Source organism: Peromyscus eremicus, chromosome 1, assembly GCF_949786415.1.
Source record: "Peromyscus eremicus chromosome 1, PerEre_H2_v1, whole genome shotgun sequence".
Lineage (NCBI taxonomy): Eukaryota > Metazoa > Chordata > Mammalia > Rodentia > Cricetidae > Peromyscus > Peromyscus eremicus.
In genome coordinates, this window is record NC_081416.1 from 101,374,405 (window position 1) to 101,397,322 (window position 22,918).

The window sequence follows — 22,918 nt, forward strand, 5'->3', positions numbered from 1 at the left end:
GGGTGTCGGGTCCCCGGAACTGGAGTTACAGTCATTTGTGAGCTGCCATGTGGGTGCTGGGAACTGAACCTCGGGAAGAGCAGTCAGTGCTCTTAACCACTAAGCCATGTCTCCAGCCCCATCCAGTCATTTTTTAAATGTTTAGTATAGTTCATTGGTATTCAATAGATTCATAATGTTGTACAACCACCCCCACCATCTGTCATCAAACTTTTTATCTTGTAAAACTGAAATTTCGTAGCTGTTAAGTACTAACTCCACATTCCCCTTCATTCCCAAGCCCTGCCACCATGCTGTCTGTGATCCATGTTCATTCTCGTGACTTATCCTTCCCACACCTGCTGGCAATGAGTCCAGGGCCTTGTCTATGGTAGGCATGTGCTCCACCACTGAGCTACATTCCCAGCCCGATTTTGAATATTCTAAGTACCTCACATAAATGGTGTTGGACATAGAGGGACTGTTTACAGCTTATTCATTTCACATAGCATAATAATCTTAAAGAGTCTTTCCATGTTATTGCATATGCTAGGATTCCTCTTTCTTAAAGCAGAATAATATTCTATGTATACACTGCATTTTGCTTTTCCACAAATCTGTCATTAGGTACTTGGACTCTTCCACATTTTAGAACGTCATTGACTTTTGGGTCTTTGTTTTTATGGTGTTTTGGCAAAACATAATAAATACATAAGTTAGTAGCAGCTAAAACCATGTAGTAAGTCTCTCATAAATGTTTACAGTGTTCAAAAAATTACTTAGGAACATTCTTTTTAAGGGCATATTTCCTAGATTTTTCAAATGTAATGTAATGGTTAGGAAGTATGGTTTTGTACTGTTTTCTTGGCTGGTGTGTCCTTAGTGGATTATTGTGCCACCTGTTTAGAATGATTATTTCAGGGACGAAGAAGAAAGCATTCTGGGAGAGAAATGATTGCTGCAGAGTGCCTTCAACACAATTGCCCAGAATCTTTTTTTTTTTTGACCCTTGCTTCTACAGGGTCATATGCCCCACATCTCACTCAATTTCTAGGTTCCCTTATTATCTATAAATCAATTTAGGACTGACTTCTTTCTTTAAGAAATTTCCAGCAGCTTGTTCCACATTTTGTTAATTTAATTTTTACTTTATTAAATAAGTATATTTTTCTATTATAATTTTGATTAGCTATGTCATACTTTTGGAAAAGACAACAATTTACCAGGCATAGCCAAGTTTCAATTTGATTAATACTTATATCATGGAAAATCATGATATTATTGATACCATGTAATAGAGATCAGCAAAGATACATCCTTATAGGGCATGCTCATATGTGCAGGCACAAATAGCTTCACTGTGCAATCAGGATGTCAGATTTATTATTATTGGAAGCAATAAGATATTGAATAGAAAGGAATTTGTCCCCTTTTGCACATATGGGTGTGCATGGGTGCGTGTGTTTTCATGTGTTTGTGGTATGCATACATATGACGTGTGTGTGAATGTGCATGTACATCAGTGGCCCAGGGTTGACATCAGGATTTTTCCTCAATCCTTTTCTGTCTTTTCATTGAACCCAGAGCTCACCGATATGGCTAGTCTGACTAGCCAGCTTGCTCGGGGATCCCCGTCTCTGATCCCGTCTCTGCCCTTCTCAGCAAGACAGGCCCTCCTGACGTTACTCAGGTGCTGGAGATCCAGATTCCAGTCTGCTTTGATTGCTCATGTCGCAGAGGTTGACTTTTGTTTCAGGAGGCTCCTTCTTCCCTGTCAGCATAGCTTCTCATTCCTTTTCTTTTTCTTTCTTTTTCTTTTTTTGTTATTGTTTGTTTGTTTTTTGAGATAGAGTTTCTCTGTGTGTGCCCTGGCTGTCTGGGAACCCCCTCTGTAGTCCAGGCTGGCCTCGAACTCACAGAGATCCTCCTTCCTCTGCCTCCTGAGTGCTGGGATTGAAAGCATGGGCCACCACTGCTGGGCTCCTTTTCTTGTCTTGTTGCCCTGGTGAGGACTTCTGGTCCAAGGACGTTAAGTGAGAGCAGTAAAGACAACTTCTCGTCTGTTCTTAAACCTTGGGGAGAAGGCTTAGTTCTTACCACATAATAGATGTTAGGTTCCAGCTAAAGGAGTTTCCACTTGTTCTTTGTTTCTGAAACTTTCGTGTCTTATATCATGAATAAGTAGTGTGTTTTGTATGTCTTTATTGTATACCTTTGTTATCTGTACACATCCATTGACAGCAGATGCCTTTCTTCCTTAGCTTGCTATTGTGATGTTGTTTGAATGGTAACCAGCCTGGATCTCTAGAATAAATTCCGTTTGACTGTGATGCATCATTCTTTTACATCATTAGGTTTGACTGCTGATATCTTGTGTTATCTTTATCTACTTGGGGTGTCCAGCTCGTGCTCACCTAACACAGTTAATGTCCCCTCCACTTCTTATTTTTACAAGAGATTTGAGTTCCTAGAAAAGGTTCATTTCTACTTATTCTTACTTATTTCTGTCTTCTCTCCATAGAAGTGATGGCTGCTGATAATTACTCAAAGATCTGTAGGTTAATGAGTATTTGGCTATTATTGGTTTGAAAACATGGTGGATATGCAGTTACAGCTACGACTTTCTTTATATTCATAATTTACCTGTGATTTTACTTACTTAGAAAAAAGAAAGTGAAGGTCTACGATTAAAAATTTTGGTGCTTCGAAATGAACTGGAAAGACAGAAGAAAGCATTGGGACGGGAGGTGGCCTTCCTGCATAAGCAACAGATGGCTCTCCAGGACAAAGGTGAGTGGTGGCGCCATACAGACAAGCCTCACCCAAGCACAGTGGTCGTCTTCTTTCCATAGGCTCAAACAGACATCTTTGCAGACATTTCTTCTGCTGCAGGCCGCAGGAATATATCATAAGAACTCAGCTGGTTATGGCAAAGTCACTACCTGGAGGTGTTACTTGGCTTGTTATGTATCAGCTGTATTCTGTTATGAAAAACATGTGCACCTTCATAGTTTTCCCAACTGACTTTTCCCTAAGAAGGGCTAACAGTATGGACTGATTACTCTCTGGACATACACATTCCAGGTATTTGGAGAACTGCCTCAGGAAAGGCTTTCTCTGGAATCAGATATCTCCCTTGGCCACTTTCAAGGACTAGCAGTAATAACAGTCCACATGCAAGTCTCCCGATTTAAGGTAAATTCCACAAGGAGACACCACCTAGGTCAGGTGGACGTTAAGTAATAGTTTTACACAATTCAGCTAGGACCCTCCTGTCTTACAGCCTTACTAACTTTATAGACCACTAACTCCTTACCTAACCACTTCTAGGAATATTTAGATGACTTTCTGTGCTGACAGCTATGCTCAGCCCAAACCCCAGTTCAAGCCTCCCTATAATTATCATCATTGGCAGCATCCGGCCAGGTCCATCCCCAGATGGAGGAAAGTACCTTATCAGAGATACCTTCGTACTTTCTAAGAACAGACTTAAGCATCCAGGCTACCCATTTGAGAAGGCCTGGTGGATATGCCAATTAAGCTTTACTTCCTCCTTTCCCAAACCTTACCTCTGGTTCCAGATCTCCCTTTAACTATCACCAGAGGCATCTAGCTGTACAGGTTGCCTAGCAACCGAGCACACTTTCCCCCACCCTGCAGAAAAACGGCAGATAGCTTGGACAGATAGGAGCCACAGGAAAAAAGAAGGCATTTTTTTCTCCCATTGACCTAGCAACTTACAGATTCTTAACATTTTCTACCAATCATGTTTAAGATTATCGTTGAGCATATAAGAGCCCTCTTCCTAGATATTACCTGAATTTAGCCTTTAGTTAATTCATTTCCCCATTGGTCACTTCCTTTGGGGTTGCAAATGATAATTAACCATTATTACCTGTCTATGTGATTCTTATCACCCCTCCATTTGACCCTGGAAGCCTGGCTTTGCACTGCTAAGGGATTACTGCTTGTAAGTGTATATATACCAGGACTTCCAGGGCATGTGGAGGACAGAGAAGAGAAAAGAGAATGGAAGAACTAGATGTGTAAGAACTTGAGAGGAACAAACTGAGATGGGGAAGAACTAGATTGAAGGGCTAGAAGAGAGTACTAGAGAAACGAGATGGAAGATGAGGAAGAGCCAGATGTTGAAGTACTAGCTGGGTAAGAACAAGATGAAAAGGACCTAGATGAGGCAGAGTTAAGACAAGAGAATTAAGATAGAACTTAGAGGAAGCAGTAGATAAATATAGAGAGAAATCAGGCAAGAAAGGAGCTAGGCATGAGAACAGAACTGAAGCTGTGTATAAAGGATGTTATGCCAGAGGAATTAAAGCAAGTGGACGATAGAGCTCGGTGTGCTGAGATTCTATTTCCTGAAAATAGTCCTCACCGTTAGTAGTTCTCTCTCCTGAGCCCCTGGGATGTATAATATTAAGGCTGGCCCCTCTAATATTATACAAGATTCTTCTTTAATTTTTAAAATATTTTTTGAAATATCTTGGTGGAGATAACATGCACAATTATGTACTACAACCAATATTTATATTGAGATATATGTAACTTTACTTTTCACAAGGTGAACACACATGTAAGTGAATTTCAATCAGTGAAACCATTAGTAAGACTCGAACCCTGTGGTACCTTCTGGTGCTTCCCGCCATTCACCACAATTCCAGCCACACTAACCAGGTACCTTCACTTATGCCCCCAGAGATTGGTTTAACCTAAATTTGCACTTTATAGAAATCATATGTACACTTTGTGTAGTAGCTTTTTCAACATGTTTCTTAGAGTCATCTTTGCCTTTATGTAATTATAATTGATTCTTAAAGCCAAAGCGTATTCCATTATACAGATATGTATTTATTTATTTATTTATTTGCTTTCACTGTTAGTAATTTCCAGTTTGAGACTGCAGTTATTCCTCCCATGCATGTCCTAGTGCATGTTTCTTTCTTTCTTTCTTTTTTTTTTTAAAGATTTATTTATTTATTATGTATACAATGTTCTGCCTGCATGTGTGCCTGCAGGTCAGAAGAGGGCACCAGATCTCATTATAGATGGTTGTAAGCCACCATGTGGTTGCTGGGAATTGAACTCAGAACCTTTGGAAGAGCAGCCAGTGCTCTTAACCTCTGAGCCATCTCTCTAGTGCATGTTTCTTTCTTTTTTTTTTTTTTTTTGGTTTTTCGAGACAGGGTTTCTCTGTGTAGCTTTGCGCCTTTCCTGGAACTCACTCGGTAGCCCAGGCTGGCCTCGAACTCACAGAGATCCGCCTGCCTCCGCCTCCCGAGTGCTGGGATTAAAGGCGTGTGCCACCACCGCCCGGCTAGTGCATGTTTCTTAATAGAGATAAATGTGCATTTCCATTGGCTAGAAACCTAGGATTCCAACTGCAGGATTGTAGGGTGGCTGTCTCTCTTCAGCTGTAATGGATGGTGTTTAAAGCTTTTCCAAAGCAGTGATTCGTTGCCTGGCCTCCATCTTTGCCCCGCATCCTGGTCTGCGTATAGCATTTGGTCTTGGTGTGGTGTGTGGGGTATGCCCTCCTAGCTCTGAGTTCCATTCTCACGAACACTATTCTACATACCTTAAATGAGTCTTTTGTAAAGTGTCGGATGAGGTCTTTTGACTATATTTTAAATTTCTATACTGCCAGTTTACAGAGTTCCTTGTTCTTCACGGATGTAGGGACTTTCTTTGGCATGCACGTTAGGAGCATCTCTCCATTCCGTGGCTTGCTGCTGCTTCCATTCTCTTAGTCTACATTTGAGGCTTCGGGGCCTAGTCTAAGAACCATTGGCCTGTTTGACATCCTTAAAGGTGTTCTTCTGTGTTTTCTTCAAAACGCTTTACTGTTTTCCTGTCCACATTTCTATCATCAGTCCATCTGGAACCAACGGTGGTGTGTCCATAAGTTAGAATTAGCATTCTGCTTTTCAGAGACAAACTGAGCCTTGCAGTTCACGTTCATGTGAGTTACGTCGCTGTAGCCTTGTGCCAGCTCTCTTAAGGACCCTGCGCTCCAGTCCATTCATCTACTCTTCAGTTTCTATATAGTTTCATTTTTCTCATATCATACTTCATTTTGATGTTTGTCGAAGTTCTTCAATTTAGTTGTTTTTCTTCCAAATCATCTTGGTTATTTGCATCTTCATACAAATGTCTAGACAAAACAGAAAGCCTTGCTAGGAGTTTGATGGGACTGCATTGAATTTATCTGTCAGGATAGCCGTGAGAACTAGAATTTCAGGCTTTGTCTACCACCGCAAGGAAACCCCATGTGTCATTGTTCGTTAGATCTTCTTTACAAAGTTCTGTTGAGACAGTGATGCGTGGGCCTTTGCTCAGTTGAATTTATTCAGATTCTCTGATGCTTTGTAAGACTATTGTAGTTCTGTTTAAATTTATTTTCTACTTGTTGGTGGTATGTAAATTTACAGTTAGCTTTTTTCTGAGTGGTACTGATTTTTATATTATGTTCAAAAGAAAAATTTTGCCTCGAGAGATGACTCAGTGGTTAAGAGCACTGGCTGCTCTTGTAGAGGACCTGGGCTTGATTCTCAATACCTACGTAACAATTCACAACCATCCATAATTCGTTTCCAGGGGGCTCAGTGCCCACTTCTGACCTTCACGGGTATAAGGCATACATGTTATACAGAGATATACATGCAGGCAAAACACCTATACACACCGAATAATAAAATAATTTTTGAAAAATTCACTTTACCTGGGCAGTGTTGTTGCATGCCTTTAATCCCAGCACTTGGGAGGCAGAGGCAAGCAGATCCTGTGAGTTCAAGGCCAGCCTGATCTACAAAGTGAGTTTCAGGACAGCCAGAGCTGTTACACAGAGAAACTGTCTTGAAAAGCAAAAAAAGAAGAAAAAAATCACTGTAAAAAGATACACTAATTTTTCATAATGTTTCTATAAGCAGAAAACTCCATATGTTCAGTGACCACTGCAGTTATAATATGGTCTTGGCTGAGTAGAGAAAGGATATGAATGTACTTAAATTCATGAGCTCACAATGCTGGGACAAAAATACTTATGTGGCTTCCATAACTCTGAAGCACTATATACAACTTCTTTTTTAAGCAGGTATCATGGTGGCCTTGGGAGATGGCTCAGTTGGATTGCTGAGTAGGCATGATGACTTCAGTTCGAATCCCCAGCGTCCACATAGGAGGCTGGAGGGTGGCAGTATGCACCTGCGATCCCGGTGCTGGGAAACAAACATGGAGGGGTCCTTGGGGGTGCTAGTTTGCTAACCTAGTCAGTCAATCAGAGAGGGTCAGAGCCAGTCTGAGAGCCTGTCTGAAGAGGTGAAGAGTGAGAGAAGATAACCAGACACCAACCTCTGGCCTCCATGGTCTGATGCACAGGCACGCACACCCAGTCATACACATGCATACAATACAACATAACACACACATAAGTAATATGATATGTGAAGCCCATGGGGTGTGTATGATTCCACCGTGTGGTCAAAAGACAGGGATCTGTGCTTCCTTGACTATGTTCCTGTTACATTTTTGCTTTCTATGATAGAAGAAAGTAGTAAGGTGTCTTATCATCAGACTGAAAGCGATGACATTTTCAGTGATTTCTATACCAGTAAGAAGATGAAAGGAGCCAGGCAGTGGTGGCGCACGCCTTTAATCCCAGCCCTCGGGAGGCGGAGCCAGGCGGATCTCTGTGAGTTCGAGGCCAGCCTGGGCTACAGAGCGAGATCCAGGACAGGCACCAAAACTACACAGAGAAACCCCGTCTCGAAAAACAAACCCCCTCCCCCCCAAAAAAAGAAAAGAAAATGAAAGGTGGGTGGGGTGGGTATGATCATGATACATCGTATATATGTATGATTGTCAATGAATACTAATTGCTGAGTTTTAGAGATGAATGTATAATAATATATGCTCATATTTATGAGTTTGTCTCTATAGGGAATATTAATATCAGACAATATCATGTTTTCTGGTCTTTCTCTCATTTAATCATTACTAAGGGTCCTATGAGTTAAATATACTGTATCTTTTTAGTGATAAAGATGTGGTATATTATTACCCATTTTACAGGGGAGGAGGATTTGTTCAAAGGCACATAGAAAGTTGTGGCCAAGCTTGTATTCAATTACCATTGCCCCTCTGTGCTGCAAACAATTGTAGGGTTATAGGTTTCTGTTCTAGTGTGTTATTCGGACAGTCATACTATCACATTCTTGGCTCTCTGTTTTTATCCTAGAAAGAAAGAATGACCATACCCAAGCTAAATGAGTATCTGGCATGATGGTCAGACCTGTTGGTTTTTAACACTGGTTTATACTTCAGTACCCTCCATTTACAGTGGAGATTGTGGTGGTGTGGCATCGGGGATGGGCTATACCCCCACTCCCTATGTGTGTTTTTGAACTGAGAATTCATTTATATTAGAGGCATCAGAAAGTTATGATCTAATGTTGATCCTATGGTAAATACAGAAAAGCACTGGACAGTAGACAGAGCATGTAGCTGGATGTAGGTAACCAGGTTTATTTACTGATAGGTCTTGTTATACTTTGGGGATACTCTTGTTTGCCAAGGTTATACTTGGTAGGCAGATACATCCAAGTCTGAGCCTGAGAGCCTGGTGAGGGGACAAGGTCAGGAATGTTTGATATTTGACCTTGATTTTGCTGTTGATTCTTCTGAAACCCTAAGGAATTACTTCTGCATCTTCTGACTCATCTGTTCGTTAGCATCACCACTGAGTGCAGGGTAGATATTTGGTTTAGAAAATATTCTTTGCCAGCCTTGTTGAGAGTAGAGAATTGCCAGGGGGGAAATTATTCCAGCAAATAAGCACTACGTGATTAAAACCTAAACAGACTGGGAATGTTAAAGGAGCAGAAAGTCCATAGGCCCAAGGGGTAGTTAGGAAATTCCACTGTGATAACCTACTGGGTTAAAGCCAAGAGGAGCAGAAGAAGAACATGGGAGCTTTTAACGTCGGCTGGGACATGGCCTGTAGTCTAATCATTGAGCACACAAGCCCTAGAGAAACAGGGTGATGTTGAAAGGGCAAATGAAAGAATTAAGATACCCAGTTTTGGATGGTTATGCAGTGAGCAAGGTAATAAATAAGAAACTCAACAAATGGCTGGAGAGATGACTCAACACCTAGAGGAACTGAGTTTGGTTCCCGGCACCCATATCAGGTGTCTCACAACTGCCTGGAATTCCAGCGCCAGGGCATCTGGTGCCCTCTTCTGGTTTCCATAGATACCCAAACAGACTCATAAATAAAATTGAAATTTCTTTTTAAGAATAAACCAGGAAATATTGCCACTAACTACTAGTGACGGTACAAGCTGCGATAGCAGAAGCTAATGGTGGGAGGCCATTGTTTACAGGGACTGCTCAGGAGAGTTTTCCATGAGGAGCTCAGCCTTGGAAACTGGGAGATCCTGGTGGAACTGGAAGGGGGCAGGGCTTGGCCTGTGGAGTTGAAAACAAGTCCCAGAGCTAGAGTGCAGTGATGCTAGTGTGAGGTGGAGCTGAAGGGAAAGGAGTTCAGGGTAGACTTAGAAATATTTCCCTATTCCTGAATAAGATAAAGCTGAGAAAATTACAGCGTGGACAGTTTGTTTACATGTTAATGGTGGCCAGAATTCTACAACATCCTATTGTTTCCGTATCCTGTGAGGTGAGGTCATTATCTAAGTATTGGCATAATGACCTATTGGGAAATCTCCCATAATTTCCTATTGGGAAAGGCTTGGGACTTACAGGGTCTGGTCTTCTCCAAGAGTGTGATAGCAAAAGAGAGAATCAGGATAGGATTGCTAGACCAGGCACCTCCTCGTGCTTTGTGATGGTTTTTCAGTACCACTTCAAGTCAGCTGTGTAGCTTTGTTCACCCCCTTGGGCCTTCATGGGGTGTGCACGGAGAGTGCACATGTTGGGGAAAGTGATACCATCCCCAGTTAAGACTGCACTGGGTGGGTGGTGATATTTGTAATTCCCTCACTCTGAAAACTGGGGCTGGTCGTCTAGCCTCGGTACTGAGACCTTGTCTCAATAAAAAGAAGATGAAGTACAGACTTGTCTAGAGTCTTGAGTGTAGCAGAGGTGATATTTTAGCCTAGATGTATCTGGTGGGCTCTCTAAATAGTCAAAGCCCCAACGTCAAAGCTTCCATCCTAAGAACTAAAGTGAGTACCGCCCACAGCAGTTGGACCAGTTTGTAGAAGTACGAAAGGCACCTGCTGCTTCCCATCCCTGCCACAAGGGACAGTTCCTTAAAGGGAGGAAGATATATTCTCTTAGCAGTTCTGGCGGGGAATTTAGTGTGCAGGCTCTTACGTGCTAGATAGTAAGTTTCAAAATTAGTCAATTGCTGTTTTGTAAAACTCATAGTGAGAAAAAATTCACACAAAAAACACGTATTAACCCACGAGAAGGACAGCATCCTAATTCCTGGTACAGAAAAGGCAGTTTGGTAGAGAGAGAACTTGCACAGTCCAAGAATATTGATTTTAGTAATCTGATATCGTGTAAAACTCAAAATGATCGTTTATTGGTTTTAACTGTAACTTTGACAGAAGCTGGCCAATGGCCAGTCTGAGGCAAATTCTCTAGGGAAAGAAAGCCTGAAGAACCTGCATTTTGTTTTCTTGATGGAAGCAATATTTCTATTCTTTGGCTGTCAGATGTATCGGCACCAACAGTGACATTTAGTTGTTAAAACTATAGTGCTTGCCTGTGTTCCCACTGCACAGAGGCTCCATCTCAGCAGGGGGAACATTGGTATACGCCTAGATAGGGAGATAGTTCTGAAGGTAGTCTGGGAGATGGCAAACCAAGAATATATTTGTTTTCCTTCTCTCCCAAAGACCCACCGATAGAAGTGATAGAGACGTAAGGGTAAATCCATAGATGGTGGGAACAAAGTGATCCTCACAGATACAGCGTAGAGAAGACTACGTGGAGAAATAAAGTAGAGGAAGAGTGCGGCTCTCTGGCTTCCTGGCCGAGAGCCCTCTGGGGTTTTAAATTAAGAGTTTCCAGGCATAGTCATCAGGAGCTAAGAAGGCAGTAGCAGGGGGTTGGACCGGTGGCCCATTCCATTGTGTTTATTGGAGGAACTTCCGATAACATTTGTTTTCACTGATTTCTGTATGTAATGAATTCTTGACCTTGTTTGGTCCCATGGAATAAGCGTTTGGCACCCTAGAAAGGTAGAGTGGAGACAAAGTGACTGGACTGTAGAACTAACTTAGAATGAAAGATGACTAGACTTGGGACAGAACTACCCTGTGCTAAGACAATACCAAAGTAACTAATGCGCTCTCTTCGACAGTTGAAGTGTTTTAAAATAAAGTTAGTGCCCCCTGCACCCCCAGCCGATATACCCCGAAGGAAAGCTGCATTGTCAACAATTCCTGCTACTTACACTAAACTGGTGCTGAGGAATGAGGCCTTTTACAAAAGTAAATCTCTGTTGCTTCAAATGAACCCTATGCCACTTGTCTATACTAATCAGTTATTCTTGGTTGAAGTGAAAGGCAAGAAAAACTAAATATTTGATGAAGAAAGGTATGAACAGGGGCTGCAGAGATGGCGCGGTGGTTAAGAGCACCGGCTGGGTGGAGCACACCTTTAATCCCAGCACTCAGGAGGCAGAGGCAGGCGGAGCTCTGTGAGTTCGAGGCTACACAGTGAGACCCTGTCTCAATTAATTAATTAGTTCTTTCCTAAGTGAGTGGGAGGCATGCAGAAGAGTTTAGGGTCGCTCTTCTTATTGGATCACAGTTCATAAGGCAAAGTCCTTTGAAAAATACAAAACTTAGTACGTCAGGATCTTACACTGTTTCTCTTTGCCAGAGGACCTCTGGAGATGTAATCAGGCCTGGATGTCAAGAACACAAGCTCTCATTTTCTCAGAGTAGGATGGGAAAGGATTTTATTATCACAAAACTGAGGTTCAAACACTTGATATAGTTGCAAAATTCAGGCATTTGAACGCACATCTTAATCATTAACATACTAAAGCAAACACTAAAAGGAAATTAAATGTTCTATAATAGGATTCAAGTATGAGCCTCTGAGATAAAATGTATAATAGTCCTACAAGCACATCTATAAAGCTGAGTTTTTATACAGCCATAACTTCAGACTGTCACCATGTAAAAATACTCATGACATAATATGGAAAAATCAGAATGCACATTTCCTGTGCCCTGTGATTTTCACTAAAATATATACAAGCAAGATGAAAGTTCATAAAACTGCTTATATGAACTGTAGTGTAGCAGTCAAAATATAGGTAATTTTCCTGTTCTACATTTTATATTCTCAATAATGTCATGTAGAGTTTGTGGTTGAAAATAAGGTACCCAGTCTTTCAGGAGTGAAGTCTGAATTTTGAAAGTCTCATAAAGAATTCTTGGTCAGTGTCCAGAAACCTATGGGCAGAGTCTGAGTCCTGCTGTTTGACTTCTGTTAGAGGCTGGACCAATGTAAACTGAGCCAATAGCAGTTTGTTCTGGTTAACTCATCCCCAAACCCTTTGCCTGATGTCGCTTGCCTGCTAACACGTTCCATCCCTTCCCAGCCAGGAGACTGCGCTCTGCATGTGTGATGGTGGAGCACGTGTGTGGATGGTGGAGCACATGTGTGGATGGTGGAGCACGTGTGTAGATGTGGTGGAGCACGTGTGTGGATGTGGTGGAGCATGTGTGTGGATGTGGTGGAGCACGTGTGTGGATGTGGTGGAGCACGTGTGTGGATGTGGTGGAGCACGTGTGTGGATGTGGTGGAGCACGTGTGTGGATGTGGTGGAGCACGTGTGTGGATGGTGGAGCACGTGTGTGGATGGTGGAGCACGTGTGTGGATGGTGGAGCACGTGGGTGCAGTGTTAGATCAGTCACTGTCTCCTTCCTTCCTGCCCCTTGTAGGAAGCGCATTTTCAACTGAGCATGGCAAGCTTCAGCACCAGAAGGAATCCCTGAGCGAGCTGAGGAAGGAGTGCACTGCGAAACGGTGAGCCGGCTTCTGTGAGTGTGAGCTCCTGCACAGGGGCCTCGGGGAAAGCAGCACCCATTCACTGACTCAGCAGATACTTGTGACCACCTACTGTGTGTCTGTCCTATGCTAGAAACATGCCAACACTGTTTCTCACGGCCCAGGCCACAGCACTGTGGCTGCTACTTCCGTCCTGGTCTCTCCTGTCTTCCAGGCCAGTGCAGCTGGCTGGCTTGCTGTCCTCAGTGATTTCTTCAAACTTCTGCTTCTTGATAGCACACTTGATTACCTCAGCAATACCTAGAACGTTTCTCTAATCACCCATCTCTCCAGCTTTCCAGGCCTGTCCACCCCCCACCCTTCACCCCCTACCCCCGACCCCAATCCTGCTATCAAGACTTTCCTCTTAAAATACCATTTTCCCATATTTTTCTCTTCCCAATATGGTGACTCTTTGCTTAATTTTCAAATACCCTTCAACAAACTGGCATTGTACAGCTATAGTTAATTTTAGTTTTTCCCTCAACATAAAATGATGACAATTTCCCCTCCCTCCCTAATTCGTGGTCACCTCTGTTCTTTCTCTTCCCTTCACTCACTCCTGGGGCAAGTTCGGTCATGTCACATTTTTCCCAGAGGAACGTTAGTACTTGAGAACCCTTAGACCTAGACCAAAGCAGAGCATATCTGTTCTTATCCCCAGTGTGCAGTAGGAAGGCGAGGCTCTGAGAAGTCACTCTGTCCAGCTCACTGGAGAGCTGTCAAGTGTTCAGTGTTCTTCAGACAGGAGAAGTAGTCAGTGTTTTCCAACACACGGACTTCACAACACTTTTGAGTCCAGATTTTCCCATAAGCAAAATTGTGTGTCTTATGATTTAATTCAGTTCTGACTCTACCTGGATACCTCCTGACAGTTCCTCCAGGCTGATACCTGTAAGTAGATAGATAACCTTCACAAACTCCAGATGGTAACACTGTTTGATCCCCACAAACTCCTCCTTCAGTTCAATTAATTGGCGATTTCCTCAAGGGCCTCGCAGACTCGGGGAAACACTGATGTTTACTAATCATAAGGGTTGCCAAGGATACAAGTAAACAGCCAGGTGGAGGAGGTTCTGTGTGCTCTCTGGGCTGCCGTCCTCCAGGTACCGTCACCATCTGAAGCTCATCGACCTTGTCCTTCAGAAGTGATGCGGTGATGGCTCTCCAGGCCCTTCCAGCCCCTTCACGGAAGGTGGTGTCGGTGCAGTTGAAAACTAACCCTCTACTGTGTGGGCTGTATAGTGTACCAGCTCTGTCCTTGGGATGTCTGCCCTAACTCACTCATTACCCTAATGAGATTATCACATAGGAATTATTAAAAATAACAAAAAATAACCCGCATCGTTCAGAAAATTCCAAAGGAGTTAGGTGCTCTGTGACTAGAAATTGGAGCAAAGTCCGCCACATCAGCTGGTGTAGCAGAGGCCCTTGGCAACACCCCAGCCGTTCCTTCCGCTCTCACCTGCAGCTTCTCTCAAATCCCTTTGGTTTTGAAGTTGCTAAGACAGGCCGGAAACATACCCTGTGGATGTTTTGTGCTGGCCACTTTTCCAAAGTCACTCATGGGATGAGCGCCCATCTTACCTGATACCTTGGGTTTTTGCTCAGCTGTTCATTTTATTTTATTTTTCTTATGTCACAACATGGAGTTTCTTGAGACAGCTGTGACATGTAGCTGTGAAAGGATGCTTTGACTTTCTTTTCTTTTTTAAGGAAATGCCTTATAGATCAAATCCTGAAATCAATCAGCTTCATTGAATTACTGGTTATTAAATGTTCACTAGGCTTCTTCAGATCTTGCTTCCTCACTGGGAGTGAGTATAGTGATAGCCCGCTGTGGTCCCTGGAATAACTGAACAAACATTTGTAGTGCTCCTGGTATGTAGTGGGAGGTGCTCAAGGCATGGGTATTTGGTTGTTATATCCTTCACAGCTTTTGGCACAGTGCTGGGCACACACAGGAGCCCACAGTATGAAGTAAACATAATTGGCAGTGTTGGAAACGGGTCAGGACTCAGGGTGGCTATCATTCTTGCCTCCACTGCTGAAATTCTCTGGCCAATTACAGACCATTTAATCTTCTCTGTATTAATTGGGTAGAAATAAGTGTTAGAAAACATACAAGCGTTTTTTCATGAATGTACTTTTCCTTTTTCCTCATTAGAGAACTCTTTCTGAAGACTAATGCTCAGTTGACAATTCGTTGCAGACAGTTACTCTCTGAGCTTTCTTACATTTACCCTATTGATTTGGTAAGTTTCAAATTCCTGAAACGGTGGGGTTTTTTGGAAAGATGATTCCACTTGAAATTTCCTTTCAGTGACAAAGCCTTCCCTCCCTGTGCTCTCTCATGGTTCAGGAGAACATCAAGAGCTAGCACCTACTTGGAAAGTATAGTAGGTCTCAGTTGGGGGAGCTGGGAAGACAGCCCCACCCTCAGCGCGCTCACCACACAAGTGTGACATGAAGACTCAAGGTCCATTCCTTGAACCCAAGTGAAAAGCTGGGCATGACAGCATGCTCTTGTCCCAGTGCTGGGGAGGCAGAGACAGGAGGATCCCTGGACTCGATGGCCAGCCAGTCTACACAGTTAGCGAGCCCCAGGTCCTATTGAGAGACCTTGTCTCAAAAGCAAGGTGGACAGCCATCTTGAGGAACACCTCCCAGAGTTGACCTCTGGCCTCCATCTCTTACATGCAGGCACACATATTTCCTTGGCCTCAGAATCCATAATTTGATTGTTTTATATATATCAGCTTGACAAATAGGATTTGTCATCATCAAAAAGAATGCCAGATTATTTCTGGTTCCTTCAGAATCTTTTTATTCAACTAGTTATCCACTATTCTGACACGTGTCTTCTGATGTATATGCTCTGCTTTAAGACATAATTGCTAAGTGACCTATGTGTATTGGTGTTCATTACAGTATTCCGGAGATAACTGTCATTCATTCATGAATTTTGAACGTAATTTTTAAAAATCAATATAAAAGGTGATAGTGAAATAAAACTAATTAGGGTTATTATTTAGAAAACCAAGTCTTCTAAATTTGATAATGTTGTTGTTAATGGTGATCTACTAAATAGACTAATTTTCAGAGGAAAAAACAATGGAATTTGAATTTGCTCACAAAATCTTGTTAAATTATATATGGAATGGATATGGGTTAGCCAGAATGTTTCTTTCTCTTATTTTTAAAATGGATATCGTGTAATTCAGGCTTCTTTAAACATGCTATGCAGCTAGGAATGACCTTTGAACTCCTAGTCTTCCTGCTTCTTTGTCCCAAGTACTAGGATTACAGACATGTGCCCCGTGCCCGGCAGGAAGATGTTTTATGGTGTGCCTTTCACATGCCTTTTTCTTTGGATGATGTACGTGTGATTTCACTAGGAAAATGTCAAGTATAACAGATGCAGGAGAGTGTGGTCTGACAGTCGCCATGTACCCTCACCAGCCCAAACAGTTCCCACCCACACTGCGTCTTAAATGGTGACACTGGCCCTGATGAATTCTAGATTTGACTTAGTGGCTTCTTTGCTTTTTAGAACAATGAATTAATTTCATTCTTTGATTAAATTCACAGAATGAGCATAAGGATTATTTTGTATGTGGTGTCAAGTTGCCTAATTCTGAGGACTTCCAAGGTATTTTATTTCTTTTTTACTTCTAAAGATTTGGTTAAATGTAACATTTATTGGAATAGAGTTATTTTGATAATGGATACCTAGCACTTTGTCCAAAGGGGATTTTAGAATTTCTGTCCCTTCCCAGTTAAAAGTACATAGAATTTGCTTCCCTGGTAGGAAATGTAACAAAATATTTAGCCTAATCTTGGGACAAATAATTATTGAACCTTGTATTTGAAATTAAGAAAAAAATCAATTCAGTTATCAGGCTAGTAATTTCCTGATCTTTATAGTTGGTTTTTATGAAAATCTATGTATAGCTAGGAGCAGAGTTAGAGCAGGAATTAGTCTGTTGTTTATGATCATATTGTTACCATTCTGAAAACTACTGAAATTTTATCTTATGGTATTCCTATTAGCATAACTTTAATTTGGTTGAATTCTTGTTTATTTTTTTTCCATTAGAGAGATTACAGAATTCAGATTCAAAATAGTTCCTGTATTTTAAAATTTTTTTCTTTTTTCTAGTTTCTGTACAAATATACCAAAGAAAAGTGTACACATGTGTATATACATTTATGTATATACGTATACATATGAGTGCCAGAGATCTGAGCTCATGTTTGCACAGCAAGCCCTTTATTTACCCATTGAGCCTCTCCCCAGTCCAAGAGACTGTTTGCACTGTTAGCAAACTGTATTGTTTTTCTCCATAGCCTAATATGCTTGCAGGTCTCCTAATGTGCCCTGTAGAGTATTCCCAAAGCCAACTGAGCATCACAGAACTTCAAGGAGGGGACCTTATTAGTGTCCATCAGGATGTCCTTCCACTTCCCTTTAAAGAACATTGCTGTTGTGGTCATAAATATTCAAGTGGAGTTTAATTAGTCACCCCTGTCTGCCCACATAACACATGGATAGCTGGGACATGCTATCAGGACAGTGATAACCACGGGGATGGGAATCCTGGTTCTAGTTCTGGCCCCTTCTGTAAGCCATGTCATGTTTGAGTTAATTTCTAACCAGTCTTGTGTAATTGCTGTGAGGATTGGACACACCAGGTCTGTCAAAGCTTGGGGTTTTGATTTATCTTTAACGCTTATGAAAGCGAAGGAAGCCTGAGGAATGGTGTTAGCGACAGAGCTGGGTAGGTCTACCATGGCACAAAGACCCTCAAACCTCTTTCAGTCAACGGTGCACTTGGTGTTAATTCTATGCAAAGTTGTGATGTCCTAAAGCCCATGGTGCATTATTTTCCTTACTTGTTAAAAAAAATATTTGCTGGGGCCTGGAGAGATGGCTCAGCAGCTAAAAGCACTCCCAGAAGACTTAGGTTTGATTCCCAGCACCTACATGACAATTCACAACCATCTGTAACTCTAGTTCATGGTGATCCAGCGCCTCCACAGCATCAGGCATGAACATGATGCACAGATATATGCAGGCAAAACACCCATACACATAAATTAAAATAATAACTAAAAATATATTTACTAAGTACCTATATGCCAAACACTGTGCTGAGCTCTGAAGGTGTAATTATTGAAAAAAAGCAAACATGTTCTGTCCTTTCATGGAACCTACAGCCTACTGAAGGAAATAGGCAATCAATAAGGATGTAATTAATAACCATATATTTAACAAGACAATGTGTTGTCAGACAGTGAGGAAAACTACTTTAAATATTCATAGGAGACCACTCTAAGGAACAACACTTAACACAGAATTTGAAAGCTAAAAGAATGAATTAGGCTATAACTGGACAGGGCTTAAGTTCAAAGGTCAGAGGTCATGGGGGGGCTTGGCATACTTGGAAAAACTCAGGATTGGAGTATTGGAGAAAAGACTGCTATTTTAGGCAAATCATGTACTGTCTTAGCTTGTTTCTTTCCTGGATTATTTGCATCGCTAATTCCTTGGGATGATTGAATGAGATGACATTTGAAAAAGCTTTCCTTATAGGAAGTCCTCACTAAATATAGTTGGAATTGCTTGCAAATGGGAGAGGAAGGAAGGAGAGAGAAGAGCAGATCTATGTGACTGGAACATAGTAAGCACAGGGGAAGAGGCTCAGAGATGCAGGAGAGCAGCCGGCAGGGCCTTGAGGTCGCTGGAAGGAGTTCCTGTTTCCTTCTCAGCACATGGCCAGTGCCTAAAGGGCTTCTGAGGGCTGTGATGTGCCCTGCGCTGTGTGCACTGAGCTGTGCTGTCGATCCCGCTGGCTGCTGAGTAGGAATGACCTGATGGGAGCAGGAATGGTGTTAGTGGTGCTCTGTTGTTACCCTGGTCTGCTCAGCAAGGGTCTTGGTTCTATTTTGGTTTTCTTTGAAGTGCCTTGTTGCTCATGGCTTCTATAGCTATCCACACTTAGAATGCTCAGTAAAGCCAAATATATTCTCCAGTCCTTTACAAATGCACAGTAGCCCTTCAGTGAAGTCGCTGAAGAGTGAAATGGGAGATAAGATGAAACAAACGTTTAATTTTAGTCTGAGGTCCTCTTCAGTCCACTCCCTGTGTCCCCTGGGGGTCAGCAGTCTCAAGAAGGACATAGGGTAGTCTTGTGTTTACATTCTGCAGGACACTTACGTAGTCTAACAACATAGATGTGTGTTGGTTATCTACCAGCCAGATGCTAAGGAATACAGAGAGGATGAAGGCATTGATCTGGCCTCGGCGAGATTGTAGTTCTGTGGTGGGATCAGATATGTGATCAAGCCAGGCAAGAAGTGCTCATTGAATACATAGTCTATGTTAGAGACTCCAAGTGGGAATAATCTCTTGGGGGACCAGGTAAACCACTTTATAGAACCAGAGAATGCCTGAGCTGTCTTCAGAAACAACTCGTATCCCTGTTGAAAGGAGAGTAAGAGGGTGATTTAGGTCAGGTGAGCAGAAATGCAGTAACATTAAGATGTTCATCAGGTACCTGTAATTCCAACACTTGGAGGCAGGAAGAGCAGGAGTTCAAAGCCAGCTTCCACTACATGAGACTTTGTTTCAAAAATTGCAATGAAATACAGTAGTGTTTGATTTTGTTATTACCATAGTGCGGTGAGACCCCCTCTTGTGGGCAGAGAATTGCTTTGGGGACATTGTTTGTTTGTCTCAGTGAGGGGGGATGGAGGGAAGGAGAGGAGAGAGAGAGAAGGGGAGGGGGAGAGAGAGAGAGAGAGAGAGAGAGAGAGAGAGAGAGAGAGAGAGAGAGAGAGAGAAATTGAGGCTTTGAAAAATTCAAAACTTTTCCATCCAAGGACTCACTGGAGGCAAAGCTGAAGTGAGCCCTGATCTGCCTGAATCTAAGGTCTGGCTTATTCCTGTCATGATGCCGTTTTCTTCCTTGTCTTTGAATAATGACCTTCTGAGCCTTTAAAGACTGGGAGAGGTTCTAGGGAAGGAGCTTCCAGCTGATTTTCTTATGATGTCCCTGAGCCTCAGCTAGATAAGGATTAACACTGTATGGGTCAGTAATGTTTGGGAAACTCCACCAAGGGGCCCAGGATTTATTATGCTTTTCCGAATGGGTGATTGTTAGAGTATGCCAGAGAGAGCTGGACACAATGGGAGGGAAGTGCCCAGAAAAGAATGTTCATCTGAGTTCCATTGACTGAGACACTTAGTTTAAAAAGAGAAAAGAAAAAACCAAAAAAAAAAAAAAACAAAAAACCCAAAACCCCAAACCCCAGTGTTTGTGCTTGTGTGTTTTTAAGTAATCTATAACACAAGAACCTTTTGTGGTAATGAGACCCAGATGTCCTCTGTGTCTGTGTCCCTTCATGCAGGCATGATTTCTTGGAAAGGAGAGTCCATATGTCAAACAGTGTCTCATTGAGAACATGGAATGATTCCATAAATGCTATGGCAGTGATTAGAGTCTTAAATATTTTGTCCTGTCTGGATCAGTGGGCGTTTGGTCCCCTACCAGCCGAGCTGCCTCGGGGATTGGGAAGGCAGGATGGTGAAAGCTTTGAGATCACTCACTGTGCTCAGACTCGTGGCAACATGAACAGTTTGTCCGGCATATAACTCAAAGGAACATTGAATTGATTTATAATGTTTGTGTGGCTGTTGTGTGTTTGTGCATTTTTTAATCATAAAAACTACACAAAAGCTCCAGTTTTGAGTGGCAGCCTACATTTTAAAAACAAATCAGAAATACCTATTGTGAGGGGACCGTGGGGTTTCGATTTGCTTTCAAGTTCTTGGAACCCTGTTGGATTAGTATCGTCTCACGTACCTTCCAGTTCATCCCGTTGCTCCCAAGCCCTCCTCTCATTCTGACTTCTCCCCAACAGAACTGTCATTTGTGACCTTCCTACCCCCAGAGCAGCATAGGAAACCCACACCTCTCCTCTGTGTTAGGTGTTGAGGACGTCGTTAATGCTGCTGGAAAAGCACACCTCAGAGGGAGGGCCATGTTTTGGTGCTGGCAGGTAAAAGGCTTTCAGATCTCAGAGTGCTGGGAACTTTTAAACCTTTTGGTTTTCAGCTAAAGTGATTGGCAGCAGAATGTGACATCTGAGGTTGCATGGGCCTGCCATTGCCATAATTAACCACATGAGCTCACATTTTCCCACTGGAGGCTCAGTGGTGACCTCCCTACCAGGAGGTGGTTTTCCTTTTGAGGGTATCGAAATACTCCTGGGTCCTGTAAGGCTCCACCCGTGGTCCTTTTAAAATGCCTTTTAATATAAAGCTTCAATATTGGAAATCCAACACCACAGTGTTTAACTGTGAGGCTGGTGGAGCGCGATGGCCTGGAACGGGAAACCTCGTAGGTGTTTAATAGGGCGAGCAGCAGTGCGAGTGTGAGCAGCCTGGACTGCAGGTCACTTGCAATGGTACTTAACTCTGTTGTCCACTATTCCTTTTGATTTATTTTTCATTTCTGTGCGTACAATTCTCTTTGAGACACCTTTTAGATGTTGAAATTTAAGCAAAATTGGTTTTGCTCACTGTGGGGAGGTGATGCGAGATCCAGTCTCTTAGTAAAGATGTATATGTAATCTAAAAATATGCCAAAGTAAATTTTCTTACCATTACCCTTTAGTAATATGAGAAGCATGTAGATACTTGAGATATTGACCATTAGTGGTTTGTATTTGACTTCTTTGGGAGGCATTAAAAGGCTTTTTGTTGCTTTCTGAAAATTTTCAACCTTTTTTGGTCATGTAGGAAGGGAATGTTGGATACATAAAGGAAGTGTCAGTGATGCAAAGTATGGGCCCCTGAAGTCTTCCTCCTCCTCTCCCTCCGAAAGAAGGTTCTTTTCAACACAAGTCCTTTTGCTCTTAGGAGTGTTTGCAGTTTGGTGGCTCTGCACTTTCTAGAAAGCAGGAGGCAGAGTTCAGCCACTGTGCAGGCACTCCCAGTCTCAGCCACGACTCCAGACTTAGATAAGTGGAGAGCAGCAGCATGTTGTGAGGCATAGAAGCGATTTTCCCTCTCACTCCATCGCTTGTGGTTTTCACAATGTGATTTTGGCTAAGCTGTCCACCTGGGCCTCGTCTTTGTCATCGGTGAGTTGATGGTATTGCATGCTGTGATATCTAAGATTTCTCCTAGCTTTAGGATCCCGAGAGAATTCATAATTTAAAGTACTTTTTTTGCTGGGGAAATACCCCAGTCATATAAGCATGGGGAACCTGAGTTCAGGAAGTGTGGTGGTGCAGGCCTGTGACTGAGTTCAGGAAGTGTGGTGGTGCAGGCCTGTGACTGAGTTCAGGAAGTGTGGTGGTGCAGGCCTGTGACTGAGTTCAGGAAGTGTGGTGGTGCAGGCCTGTGACTGAGTTCAGGAAGTGGTGGTGCAGGCCTGTGACTGAGTTCAGGAAGTGTGGTGGTGCAGGCCTGTGACTGAGTTCAGGAAGTGTGGTGGTGCAGGCCTGTGACTGAGTTCAGGAAGTGGTGGTGCAGGCCTGTGACTGAGTTCAGGAAGTGGTGGTGCAGGCCTGTGACTGAGTTCAGGAAGTGGTGGTGCAGGCCTGTGATCCCAGTGCAGGGAGTTGGATCCCCGGGGCTCAAGCCAACCTAGCCAAATCAGTGAGTCCCAGGTACCAGTAAGAGACGTGTCTCAGAAAACAAGATAGACAGGTCCTGAGAAATCTCACACACACACACACACACAGACACACACACACACACACACACACACACACGCACGCACGCACATAAAGTGAAGTACTTTTAGTCACTAGTATAGTATGATGTACGGGTTTCTATAGAGGCAAAATTGTTAATAATCAAAGTCTGACTGTGCC

General features: G+C 42.7%; 1 protein-coding gene across 1 annotated transcript in view; it reads left to right on the plus strand.

Annotated features, from left to right (window-relative positions):
- Positions 1-22,918, plus strand: part of Uvrag (UV radiation resistance associated) — a 274,915-nt gene that overhangs the window by 145,135 nt on the left and 106,862 nt on the right. Inside the window, exons 8-11 of the mRNA XM_059270780.1 lie at positions 2,643-2,769; positions 12,925-13,009; positions 15,198-15,285; positions 16,622-16,682. Of these exons, the coding sequence (XP_059126763.1) occupies positions 2,643-2,769; positions 12,925-13,009; positions 15,198-15,285; positions 16,622-16,682 (361 nt within the window). The remainder of the gene's footprint in view (positions 1-2,642; positions 2,770-12,924; positions 13,010-15,197; positions 15,286-16,621; positions 16,683-22,918) is intronic.